This window comes from Acanthopagrus latus, chromosome 21, assembly GCF_904848185.1.
Source record: "Acanthopagrus latus isolate v.2019 chromosome 21, fAcaLat1.1, whole genome shotgun sequence".
Lineage (NCBI taxonomy): Eukaryota > Metazoa > Chordata > Actinopteri > Spariformes > Sparidae > Acanthopagrus > Acanthopagrus latus.
In genome coordinates, this window is record NC_051059.1 from 5,739,933 (window position 1) to 5,752,795 (window position 12,863).

The window sequence follows — 12,863 nt, forward strand, 5'->3', positions numbered from 1 at the left end:
TTCCTAATCAGTCTAATGACAATTGATCGTCTGGCATGTGCCAAATACGTTTTTCAGAGATGATACTTTCACAGTGTTTGTACATCAACTAGGCCTGCCATATAATCCAAAAAAAGACATGGATGTCAATGTTTTTTACAATATGGTACCTTTAACAATCAAAACTAATAATTTTGTGTCCTCAAATGAGAAATCTGACCATTTATTAACTTGTTCTTTTCTACTTGTAAAGTATAAAAAAAATTCTTTCAACTAAAACTAACATCTGTGTAGACTCATTAAATGTATCCTTTATGGGTATTTTGACAGAACACACACAATATTCTATCAGCCATTCTTTATCTGTCTGGCCTTACACATTGTATTATTAATAACAAGTCTACGGCTGTGGAGAACTAAATGGAGAGGAGTACGCTTCATCCTCGGACTGCTTCATAATTCACAAGGTTACCATTTCAATTTTTATTTCTTCTTCTCAGTGCAAAAGGGAATGCTTTACAAATTTTAACGTTAAAAAAAGAATGAAAAAAGAAAAGAAAGCAACCATTATCAGTAAGAAAATTGTACTGCATCGTATGTGACAAGATGTAACTAATTCAGCGATGATGGTTGGATGGGACTCTCCAAATCAGTGGCACAAAGCAGATGTAGCATCATGTCTTGAAGGTGAGTTTGGATGTCTTCTCTTGTTGTGATCTATTAAAAAAAAAGAAGAGGAGGCAGTGGGGTTAGTGACATCGAAGTTATGAGAGTCATTATTCAGCAGCAACCGAGAAACAAGAGGATGCAGGATGTCCTCTCCATCTGCCCGCAAATCAAAATACTCATTACGTTGTTTTCTAGGAAGGCAAAAGCAATATGTGATATCATGTTGATCTCCCCAGACAATAGTTGAAGTCTCTTATCATATATTATATCTGAAGCTGTTCCACTGAGAATGAAATGATGAACTGGTAGGAATGCTTAATGTGACTGAGAGCACACAAAAGACAAGGGTAGATTTCTTGTTTTACAAGCACAAGCCTTTACAGTGAAACACATATATGTATAATAGCAAACTTCATAAAAATACCCCATTTGCTGTCCATTAAGACTCTACACTATAAACACTGATACATATCACACACACATCTCACCTTGAAAAACATTAAAAAAAAATTTAAAAAACACATTCTCTAAAACTACTTGGCATTCATCCTTCACCAGTCTGGTCTTTTTATTATTCCAGAAAATGGACATCAATACTGAAGAATGTTCAGGCCGAATGGATTAGTGGGCTCTGTCCATGATGGCGACTGGACGTTGGATGTGATAAAGACATCAATAAATTCAAAAGATGATGCATCAGTAGCTCCATTGTGGTTTGAGGTATGAAGGCGGGATTATTAGCAAAATGTCAATTTTTTTAAGAATCCAACTTTAAAAAGTAGAAATGTGTACATGTGTGAAATACACACCTTCTGAGAGGGGGGCACTGTGAGTCAGACGCACATCTCTTTCAGCCAATGAAGTTCATCACGACCAGATGGAGGACAGTGTGAGCGAATAGAAAGTCAGCGAAGGCTCTCTCTGGGGAGATGGACAGGAACTCTCCTTTGTTCTGAGGGTTGATCTGGATACGAAGACACACTAGAAGAAAGACAAATAACGGAGGATTTAGTATTCTGTACACTTTAGAATGACTAATTATAACAGCGTGTCATTTTTCAACTTAGAAATCTATCAACTTCAGCACTAACAGAGATTACGTTTTTGAACCGGAGGATGTGCTGCTGTTGCTATGGTTACATTTCCACAAACAGGTGGCTCTGAACTTAAGAATAACTCCGGCGCATCTGTCTATTTGAATGTGACAAAACCTGAGAACGAGAGGAGTGAGACTTGTTATGGTGACTGTAATGGTGTGCAATTCATTCTGTTAAAGCAAAACATTAAAATGTCTCCTTCAGTGGAGTCGCACTTGGATTTTTATACAAATATTGTGATACGCAAAAATGAAAAACTATGAAATATTTCACAAAACATAATTTGGACTTGACATAAATTGATATTACCATGCACTGGGATGAACTGCTAGGTAAACTGAAAGAAAAATGAATCATTGTGCTAATCGATTAACAATAAGTAAGGGTATAATAGTGGTTTGCTGTGAGTACAGCATTCTCCAATGTGTGGAGTTGCTATATTTCTGCTCTGGGGAACTGTGCTCTCATTGCGTTCGGACATTTTTTAGCAAGACATTTTTTTTTCCTTTATTTGTAGAACGGCTCATGTATTGACAGGAAACAGGGTGAGAGAGGGGGACTGACATGCAGCAAAGGACCCCAGGACTCGAACCCGGGTCCACGGCAGTGAGGACAAAGACTCTATATATGGGACGCCAGCTCTGAGCCAAACGGCGCCCCTTAGCCAGACTATAAACCAAATAGATCAACAATGCAGTTCAATACTATAAACGTGCTCATAATATAAAATAGACTGCAAAATCTCACCCAGATTATTGTTTACAGAGGAGTCCACAAGTCATCTAGTTATCTCAGCTACTGACTCAGAGTAACAAGTTTAAAAAAAGTCGTTTTTTCCTCCTGGCCTGCAAATGTGGCAAGTCACTGAACATTTCTACCAGCTTCTCAGTCTTTTGATCTGACACTTCTTAAATCTATATGACAGGCTTTAGAATTGTGAACAGTCTGTGGTACCAAGTTAGAGGAAATATGGAATACATCACATCACCTTGATCCCTGACTCATAATGACATACTCAATGACTCTTGAGAATGTTCTTTCATTTTCTAGAGGTACGTTTTTATAATTTCTCCCATAGACTTCAATACAGTGGTCACCACAGTCTGACACCAAGACAAGATTCAATGACATGATGACTCTTCCTTCTTTTAAATGTTCCCCTTGATTTTAAGTGTCCACCACCGTTAGAAATACAATTCATTCTGAAGTTATGTGACAGGGCAAACTTAGCTAGCCGTGTTTCAACAGGCCTGGGAGGGATCCTACATCTATTCTTGTAATGTTGTAATGGTGACAGAAGACACAGGTTGTAGTGCTGTTAAACTGTAATGCATTATATATTTTAAATGGTATGATTCCTAGGTGTTATTAATTATTAAGCCTGATAAAACTGGGTGTAAGAAGAAACACACACAGATCTCAATGTAATGTAATGTAATGCAATTCAATAACATTACAAACTAGAACCAAAGTTGAATCAGCACCTCCAGAAAACAAGTTTTTATCAACAACTGGATATTATAGTCGCCAGGAAAGATTTATTGCAGGGCTTTTTTACTGCTTAATCTTCATTACAGTGTTTACTACTGTATGTAATGTAAAGTGGTAAATGCATGTGTAGTTTAATTTCTAGAAGTGACTCTAATTCTTCATTTATTTATCATTTTTCTTTATAAATACAAGTGAGGCTATTAGCTTAATCAGCTAACTTAGCTTGTGTACACACACGTTCACTCGTGGGCCACAAGTCCAGTAACTGACGGAAACCCCAGACCTGAAGCTTTTTGTACAACTCAAAATAAGGCAGAAAAATGTGTAACTGAATTAATATTTACCTGCGAGGATGAAAGCGCCCACACACGAGATGAAGCCCGACAGAAAGCTATTGAAGGGGAAGGTGCCGACGAGCAGACAGTAGAGGAACTGCAGCGCGCCTGTCAGCAAGATGTACAGCAGATATGCGTCCACCACCTTGAGCTTGTTGGGCGTCGTGGTGGTGTACTCCTCCAGAAACCGAGAAATGACCGAAATGACTGAATTCGACATGGTTTTGCCGTTTAATTTGTGCAGAATGGGTCAGCAAGCGGGTCCTCTTCCTCAGTCGAATCAGTGACGTGTCCCCATTAACCGGAAGCGGCGCTGTCGGTGTGACAAATTATATCTTCCGACTCCGCTCGGAAAGAAGAACAAAGATGGAAGGATCCTTGTTGCCGCCCACCGTGCGACAGAGAGGTGTGGAACGTGGAAAGATGATCTACTCTGACAGTATTTCGAGATGAGACTGTGTCAACTGTGTTATATTGATTCCCACCTTCTTAGCTGAAATGATCCAGTGCATAACATCTAATTAACAGAAGCCCCAAAAGATTTCCCCAATATTGAACTGCATCTATCATTAATCCACGTAAATACACATGCAGACGTTGTTTATAACAACAGAAATGCACAGAATGAATGTATTTTTAAAAAATTTGTCCATTTGGCCGTTAGTTGCTAATAAATACTGTATGACGTTCCCCTTTGTCAAATTCACAATTTTCGTCGACTGTGGGAATACAATAAAGTGTAAATTCTGTTCACTGCAGTGAGCATCTTCGTAATAGACAATCTCTGTGCTTGCCGGTCAGCTGACCTAGGAATGTACGCGTTACAAAACATTGAAACTAGCCTCACAGCTACCGTCCTTCCACCAGAGTCGCAGAAGTGCGTGTTTTCAACCTCACAACTTGTTTTCATTGAATGTGGTCGGTGGAGTATGTCAACTAATGGATCCTGCTACCGCTACACCTCCGATACAGGAAGATTGTGATACTGAGTAAGTATCTAAGAGCCAGATAGCCGACAATAACCTCCTCTGACACAGTGCTGATCTGCTGACAGAACTAGCTAAACCTGTAAAGACCCAATGTGTTTATTGTGTGACATCTTCTGTAGTCTGTACTACACTACTGTGCTGTTCCACTGTGACTTAATCACAAAGAAAATACACATTTTCTCATATTTACATGTCGTGCAACATTGAGCCTGACACGTTTTGTGACATACGTAAGTGCGGGCACCTAAATGTATCCCAATATAGGACAAATAACAATTAAAGTAAGCTTTATGTGACAGAAGTGTGTGTCTTATCTGTCTAATCTTATGACCAGCTCAGCGTAACTTCTCATAGTAGGAACTGTGTTAGGTATATTATTTGTAACCAGGCGCTCACAGCTGTGGCATGCTGTGTATAATAGTGGTGAAATGAGGCTGTCTTGACAATAGGTCTTTTAAAGTTGCCACAGGGGAGAAGGTAAGTTTCGAGTGACACCCTACCATGAGCCTCTTATCAGGATGACTTGGCAAATTTGGATTGCCTATTGATTGCAAATAGGTAGGAGGACCTGGTGGAGGTCGACATGTGAGACCGGCCTATTTAGTACCTCCAATCCCAGAGAGGAAGTGGGGGGGGTAGACACACCCCTTCAGTTTCCATCCTGACAATGAAATATCCTCTTTTGTAAGTTAAAGAATGTGTTACATATTAAACCACCCTGGATTTACAGTAGATAATAGTCTAATATAAGAGGTCAGAGGTAATTGTGATTAATATCAGCCGTTCAGCTTGTTGCCGGTGAAACGTGACACTCCTGGGCGTGAAGCGCCATTGCTGAATGCAAATAAAGATAAGGCTGACTTTACCCTTGGACGTGCATTGACTTATCTCTTCTCTCTTTACGTGTCTTTGCCTTTCATTCTCTCCCTCGTCAGACCGAGTTCGGTCTGGAGCTGGTGGCCTTCCTGGCGTCCGACCTCCATGTCCCTGTTGAAGACCACAGAGTCCAAGATTCTTGCTTGTAAGAATGTTTTGACGACTAGGAGCTGATATAAATGCAGCCAAGCACTTGTAATGAAATACAAACGCTATAAAGTCTTATATGAATATCTCTCTCCCCGTGTGGAGATCTGTAAGTGTAATATGACACCTTTTTTTGCCAACTGTTATGTCACCAGCTACTGACACAGAGCCCCACAGAGCCCCACTGTGGGTAAACATATCATCACTTGTCTTTGTCTGTCTCTGTCATGACAGGTATCCAGAATGACCTATGGGCTAGATTTGTGACCCTACCAAACCAGGATCGAATATGGACTCTGACCGTCACCAACAAGGCGAAGCGCAATCCTGCAGAACAAGGTACCACACTGTTCTCAAGTCTGTGTTGGTTGTACAAGAACAGCTGTAATCTCCCAGTGCTATTTGCATTATAAACCCCATGACATAACTCCTCTGTGTCTTTTCCGACTCCCTCTCTTTTCTCAAGCCAAAAAGACTCCCCTGGTGATGGTCCACGGATTCGGAGGAGGGGTTGGTCTGTGGATCAGGAATCTAGAAGCACTGAGTCGGTCACGGCCTGTTTACGCCTTTGACCTCCTGGGCTTTGGCAGGAGCTCCAGGCCCCCGTTCCCCTCAGATGCTGCCAAGGCAGAGGAGCAGTTTGTCGACTCCATTGAGCAGTGGAGGCAGTCTGTGGGCCTGGAGAACATGATTCTGCTGGGACACAGTCTTGGGGGGTACCTGGCTGCCTCCTACGCCATCCAGTACCCTGCGAGGTAATGACACTGATTAGGATAACATGTCAAACATCAAATTATTGAAGGTAACTTGTAGTGGTATTTGTTGTAAACTTGCAGTGAATTAGTGTTTTTTTGTGAGGATCAAGGGCTTTCAAGAAGTCATTTGCTTTCTCTAGTTAATCTCTGATGAAGGCAGAGATTGTTTTTGAATAGTGTATGTTCAAATGTTTGATTTGTGTTGTTGAATATTAACTTATTTGGCCACGGCCTCCATGCAAGTCCAAAGTAATTCGTGCTGCAACTGTTTTGCCAACTGTAGTCGTTTTAAACATGTCTGTGATGTTTTATTGGCGTTGTGTACTTAATGGAAGTGCTAGCATCATCGCAAAATGATCATGCTCTTTAAGGAATAGTTTGGGAAATGAAAGCTTATTTGTTTTCTCACTTTAATGTTTGTTCGGTGATTGTGGAGACTCCAGGGTTTTCGTTTATAAATATATATTAGATTTATACCTGAACTTAATCTAAAATAATTTCTGATGGTGTGCTTATGTTCAATTAATGAAAGAGGCTGGACATTAAAAATCTTACTCAAGCAGGTTCTTAGGACCCCATATGTGAATTACACACATTTGATCTCTGAATATGTAATCATCTTAAACAGAAGGCACCTGTCCTTTGTTTCCCCCTCATGTAATGCAGCACCCATGAGGGTTTAGTCAGGAGTAGGCATGGACAAAAAGAGAAAATAAATCACAGGGGACGGTAGAAGAGACTGAAGCCAGACAACATGTTTTATTCAGTGGCTAAAAAGAGTGAACAAACAAAGCTAAACACACAGAGAAGGAGTGTGTTGCTGTGACACATTGGTCATAATGCTTATACAAAGTTCATTGTGGGCTTAGAGATAAAATCATTTCCACATCATTCCACGTAACTACTTATACGCGGTTTTCTGCTAAGGTAATACTAAAGATCAAAATTGACTGAAGTTAGTTTTATGTTATGACTTTTCATTGACATGGGGTGATCAGTTCATGAGTGAATTTTCATTTATGGCTGAACTTATCCTTAAAGACAAACGAAGTTAGCAACTAATAGTGTGAATATTATATAATCAGTTCAGAGGAGGATAAGTTGCATGTATCTAGTGTCCAGAAAACATAACTCCAAATTAATGGATGTGTCAATATGCAACTGTTTACTGATGTGTTCACCACAATCACTTTGTAAGATGATGCCATGTCTGTTTTGTGTTTACAGCTTGCTCTGCTGCCCCCAAGTGGACAAAAATCTGTTAATGCTGCTTTAAAGCTATGTTCTTACTAAAACAGACATAATGCACATGCCATTGAGAAAATTTCAGACGTGAATATTTTGCATATTCTCCATATTGTCTAGTAAACAGATCTGACAAACAAAACATTGTAATTGAGTAATTGCATCTACAGCCACTGTGTGAGGAATTGGAAAATTCTTGACGTTGGTGCCTCCTAGTGGCAGCGCCCTTCAAGACAGCAACATGCACCACATAAATATGTGCATCAGCTGATGACAAATAAATGCGCAATGGTAAAATTATAATGTCTTCCGATCTCCTTATACAGAGTGTCACATCTCATCCTGGTAGACCCCTGGGGTTTTCCAGAGAGACCCCAGTCTCAGAACCAGGAGGGTCAAGGTCAGGGTGCAGAGGTGGTGAAGAGGCCGGGCCCTCCTCGCTGGGTGAAAGCCATCGCGGCTGTTGTTTCCCTCTTCAACCCACTGGCTGTCATCAGAGCAGCAGGGCCATGGGGTAAGTTATGTTTACCTAACGGTGCACTGTGCCGCGTTATACCCTCTTCACATGCCTAACAGTATGTCACTGGCTCAGGTCCGGGCTTGGTGAACAGATTTCGTCCAGATTTCAAAAGGAAATTTGAAGATCTGTTTGATGATGACACTATGACGAAGTACATCTACCACTGTAACGCTCAAACCCCGAGGTGAGCCAACACATGCATTAATTAAACACATTTTTTCCTAACAGAACGTAAATCTTGTAAAAAGCTGACATATCTCCGCCTCCTCTCCTCCTCCTCCTCCTCCTCCCAGTGGTGAGGTGGGTTTCCGGGCCATGTCAGAGTCTCTGGGCTGGGCCAAGAGGCCCATGCTGCAGCGGGTTCACCTGCTGCCCCCCTCCATGCCCCTCACCATGCTGTACGGAGCGCGGTCCTGGGTGAGCAGCTCGTCTGGAGACAGTGTGCTCCAGATCAGGAACAAAGCCAACACCAGCGTGCTGGTGAGTGGAGATGCAGAGTCAAGACTCACAAGGGAGATATCATCCAATTATGAGTCTCAAATGTGCAGTTCAGCTCTAAATTAGTGTCTCTTGAAATCAATTACTATTTGTTATTTCTTCAGTCGAGAAACTCCATGTGGTGGTGTATAATTACTGACTTTGTTTCTCTATCTCTGTTGCCTCTTCTGTCCCACCGTGCAGCTGATCGATGACGCCTCTCACCATGTGTATGCTGACGAACCAGAGGAGTTCAACAGAGTGGTGGAAAATGTATGTAACTCCATAAACTGACCGTGTGTGTGTGTGTGTGTGTGTGTGTGTGTGTGTGTGTGTGTGTGTGTGTGGACAGTGCAATATGACCACAATCCCATATTTCAATATGTATCATTTCAGATCCAGATAAGGTTGCTTATCATGATATAACATTTTCACAGATATGTAGTTTCGATAAAAAATGGCCACGTGGAAAGACCTATTTCTTATTTCATTTTGAAAGCTGTCAGACTTTTCACACCCAAACCTCATCCGCGCAGAAGAGCTAGCTGCTTGTTTTGGCAGAGTTGGGCATTGGACAAAATGAATATTTCTCGTCACGATTACCCTGTCCAACGTGATTATGATTCACGATATTATCCCAGTGGTCATCAGAATATTCTTAAAATTGAAATTGCACTAAAACGAACTTGAGATCTTCTTGAATAAGTAACCATGAATTATAAGGTCTTCATGCACAAATGAAGGATAAATAAATGGTGGTTACCTCATCTCTCTGCTGTTCTTTAGTTTGGAATCTACAATACACACATTTAACTTGTTTTTGTATGCAAGGCATGGTGAAAGGCTGGGACTGAAAAAAAGTGAGAAAAAAAAAATTGGAATCCAATATAAGGCTGTTTGTCAACGAGCAAGACATTATTATTGATCTGCGATAAAATCTTTTATCGTCCCATCTCTAGTCTAAGTCTGTTTTGAAATGACAGTGTTCTCTGTCACGGTCGCTCTCCGTGTTTGTCGGTTGCCTTCATGCAGCTTTCCTGCCTGCACCCACGCCGTGTGGAAGTCCCCAAAGCCACGTCCAAATGATACAGATATTTCCAGAATAATGCGACTGCATGTGTACTAAAATAAACAATGGAGCATTATATAAAACTTAAGCTTTTTGTTTTGTCATCATCACACAATACGTCCTCATTTTGGCACAACCCTGGTGTGAATTGTTGTGTGTGTATGTGTGTGTGAAAGGACTGAAAGTTTTCATACAGTTGGTGTCAGTTTCGGCACTTAAACCATTGCACTTGAAGCAAGCGGGATGGTTTTGCGTCGGGGCGTATATCTAGAGCTCAACACTGGTCTGAATGTAACTTGTTAATGGTGATATTATCGTAGTGAAGTTATCTTTATTTGTTAGCTCATATAAGCTTTCTTTTAAGGTGGTCTTGATTTATTTATAACATGAATGATTTTATTTGTCAATGTGGTCATACAGAGTAATAACTGAACCACTTCATCCAGTGCTAAATCATGTTGCCCAGTGTTGTATTTATAAGCACGCACAGCAGTCTGATGCTCTGGGTTTATATTTGGCAGAGCTGCCACACAGCTACTGATTCATACTTTGTACATGTGCCTGACATGAACCATTAAGTACTGTATGAGATGTTTTGTTCTTTTGATTCTTGCTTTGTTCATTGATCTGTCCCGCAGTATCAGACAGCTGTTTGTATTTTATACCGTTAAAAAACAATAAAGAGTATTTGACAGTACTTCCTTCATGCCTGCTGCTATGGCCAGCTACATGTGTGATGCACTTTGTGACCCAGCCAGTAGAGGGCAGTAACAAGTGTCATTACTATCAGGTTAACAGTGAGATTAATGCTAGATTGAGAATGTTGGATAAGTTTAAGCACAAAAGTATTGTCAGAAAAATATACAATGAAAACGCTCTTTATGAAGGCTAAAACAGTCTGTAGCAGTGTTTATAATATGTCTATGTTTTTATAATTATTGCTGATCATGTTTAAACTGCATTTCAATCTCTTCAGCCTGGACAACACAGAGATGGTCAACAGCTCCTTCAAACACAAAACGTATCCATGCAGTATAAACATCTAAATTCTTCTCATAATCCTGAAGTTTCCAAAAATATCAAACTGAACTTTGGGTATGTTTGCGTAAAATATGTTCAAAACATTATAGCGGTACTTTGTAGTTTTGGTGAAGAAACTAAACTCAGAATATTAATTTTGATCATTTTTTTAATATATATATTTTACCATAACTAAATAAACAAGCTGTTCTGAGAGGTCCCCAGGACACTGTGTGAAGCCAGAAAGCTGAAGAAAGTAAAACAGTATGAAACTGTGTTGTCCTTTAAGGTTGGTTAGTTTATTCAGTTTATTCGGTCACATTCAAATTTCTTCCCCATAACTACCTAGTGCACCTTTAAGATGATTCAAATTCAATGTGATGTTGCACCCACGACATTTATGTGCATCTTCGGTTTTAGTGTATTTCTTAAAAAAAGCATCATGTAGCCTAAAAGATGCAGTCAAACAATATAACAAAAATTTCATTAAAAATGCTTTGGAGGGAATGTGAAAGGGACGTTCAGGGTCCAGGTGGTGAATGTTGCAACTTGTCAGTGTCAAGTTCATTTAACTATTTCGATTTCCTGTTAATTAGTTAAAAAAATGAAATATAATTATTACATTTCAAGTGAAGTTTACTCTTTGAGTGCACTGCTGTGATGTAAGTTGCTGTGATGTTAATCTGTAAAATAGCAAGCCCCTACCACATATATTAGTCATGTCAAGTGTTTAGTAACCACATTTGAGGGAATCATCCGCAAAAAATGTGTTTTTTATTAGCAAAGATGTCAGTCTCAACACGTTTTACTCAATATATCAGTCAGGCTGTATCACACAAAGTTTATCACATTCGAGACAGCTAAATCAAAAGGTTGACTGATTGTCATCTGTCTGTTTAACCCTGTACTTTGGATGATATGCTCAAAAATCCTGGGATGACTTTTGTAAAATATATTCAGTTAAAGCAGCATTATGAAATTTTAAAAATGTGTTTTTAATCTGAGCCTTTATGTCCCTGCCAGTCTTCAACACAAAGTGACACTCTTGGAGTGTTTAATGTTTAATGCCTATCTTTAAAGCCTGCTTCCTCAAAAAGGGGATCTTTCTCACATTCGAGTGCCGGAGATCTCCACTTCAGCAGCACTTTCATACACCCAACCCTCCAGTTGTGATACTACTCGTATTCTGAAGGTCTTTTTTTTTTTACTGAAGTGTTTGTTCATATATTATGCACAACCTGATCTGTACAACATTTTATTCCTCAAAACATGGCAAAAAAATGTTGAGTTACGTGATGATAGAAGAGATCAAAATTTCCCTGTGTAAAAACCTCTCACTGGTTGACCGCAGCTTAATCCAATATTCAGATTTCTGTTCTGGACACTTAAAATGTGTTTATTAATCTATTATTTACATACTGAAACATAAACTTTCAAAAACTTAACCCCAATAATTGTATTATAATAAGTGTATTATCATGTATTAGTTATATTTCACTGTTTGAATAATTTATATGTAAAAAGAAGCTGGTAAATAAATGCAACGGACTAAAAAAATTAATGATCTCCCGCTGAAATGCAGTGGAGAACAAGTATGCGAAAGTACCATTAAGTAGTTAGTTACACCTCTCTTCATCCCATCGTGTTTTAAAAGGCTGCAGCCGATGTACAGTCAGCCAGGAGAGAGATTACAGCACCACATTATGCAACAAATAAAACACAAGACAGGCAAAACGAGAGCAGTGAATCAGAATCCAGCGGGGACGAGCCAACCCTCGCTTTAACGTGTACATCTTGGTCTTAACTCTCCAGTAATGCTGACGTCAGCATACCCAAGAGGAAAAGTAAAAAGTGTATATCAAGTGTATTATGTCCCCAATATCCTGAATGATGAAACGCAGCAAAGGTGTGTCACCTGCCTCGCGTTGCGCAGAAGAAATGAGTCACTACGCGGCAGATCATCCCTCACGCAGCACACACACACACACACACACACACACACACACACACACACACACACACACACACACACACACACACACACAAAATAGACTGCAGAAATGGAAAAATACAGGTAACCACTTGCTTCTTCTCTCATCTCTGGATGACATCATAATTTGAACATCTGCCTTCTCTATCCAGTAAAGACTTGTCTGATGATGTTTGGAGGCAGAATCACTCAGGAGTCAGCTCA

At 40.0% G+C, this 12,863-nt stretch overlaps 2 protein-coding genes across 3 annotated transcripts; one reads left to right on the forward strand and one right to left on the reverse strand.

The window, feature by feature from the left end:
* Nucleotides 1–435: 435 nt before the first annotated feature.
* On the reverse strand, nt 436–3,899 carry dad1 (defender against cell death 1). The gene is made up of 3 exons (XM_037084509.1): nt 3,581–3,899; nt 1,458–1,629; nt 436–696 (listed from the first exon to the last, which is right to left on the reverse strand). Exons 1-2 carry the CDS (start codon nt 3,789–3,791, stop codon nt 1,499–1,501), a joined length of 342 nt encoding a protein of 113 aa, XP_036940404.1. The 5' UTR covers nt 3,792–3,899; the 3' UTR covers nt 436–696; nt 1,458–1,498.
* Nucleotides 3,900–4,355: 456 nt separating this feature from the next.
* Nucleotides 4,356–10,880, forward strand: abhd4 (abhydrolase domain containing 4, N-acyl phospholipase B). Of its 2 annotated transcripts, none has more exons than XM_037084507.1 (9): nt 4,356–4,560; nt 5,496–5,581; nt 5,818–5,922; nt 6,050–6,338; nt 7,910–8,097; nt 8,176–8,287; nt 8,397–8,583; nt 8,785–8,853; nt 10,626–10,880. In XM_037084507.1, the coding sequence occupies exons 1-9, from the start codon at nt 4,511–4,513 to the stop codon at nt 10,863–10,865; spliced, it is 1,326 nt and encodes a 441-aa protein (XP_036940402.1). In that variant the 5' UTR covers nt 4,356–4,510; the 3' UTR covers nt 10,866–10,880. The 2 variants fall into 2 exon arrangements, with proteins under 2 accessions (XP_036940402.1, XP_036940403.1); XM_037084508.1 differs by lacking the exon at nt 10,626–10,880 and adding an exon at nt 9,613–10,346 and having other exon boundaries at nt 4,359–4,560.
* Nucleotides 10,881–12,863: the final 1,983 nt, after the last annotated feature.

What these genes read in the sequence shown, in the direction of transcription:
- dad1 (XM_037084509.1), bottom strand. Translation starts at nt 3,791, where the DNA reads ATGTCGAATTCAGTCATTTCGGTCATTTCTCGGTTTCTGGAGGAGTAC. An exon ending in GGGCGCTTTCATCCTCGCAG is followed by an intron (nt 1,630 to 3,580) that starts GTAAATATTAAT and finishes TCTTTCTTCTAG; the next exon opens with TGTGTCTTCGTATCCAGATC.
- abhd4 (XM_037084507.1), top strand. Translation starts at nt 4,511, where the DNA reads ATGGATCCTGCTACCGCTACACCTCCGATACAGGAAGATTGTGATACT. An exon ending in GCCATCCAGTACCCTGCGAG is followed by an intron (nt 6,339 to 7,909) that starts GTAATGACACTG and finishes CTCCTTATACAG; the next exon opens with AGTGTCACATCTCATCCTGG. An exon ending in TCAACAGAGTGGTGGAAAAT is followed by an intron (nt 8,854 to 10,625) that starts GTATGTAACTCC and finishes CAATCTCTTCAG; the next exon opens with CCTGGACAACACAGAGATGG.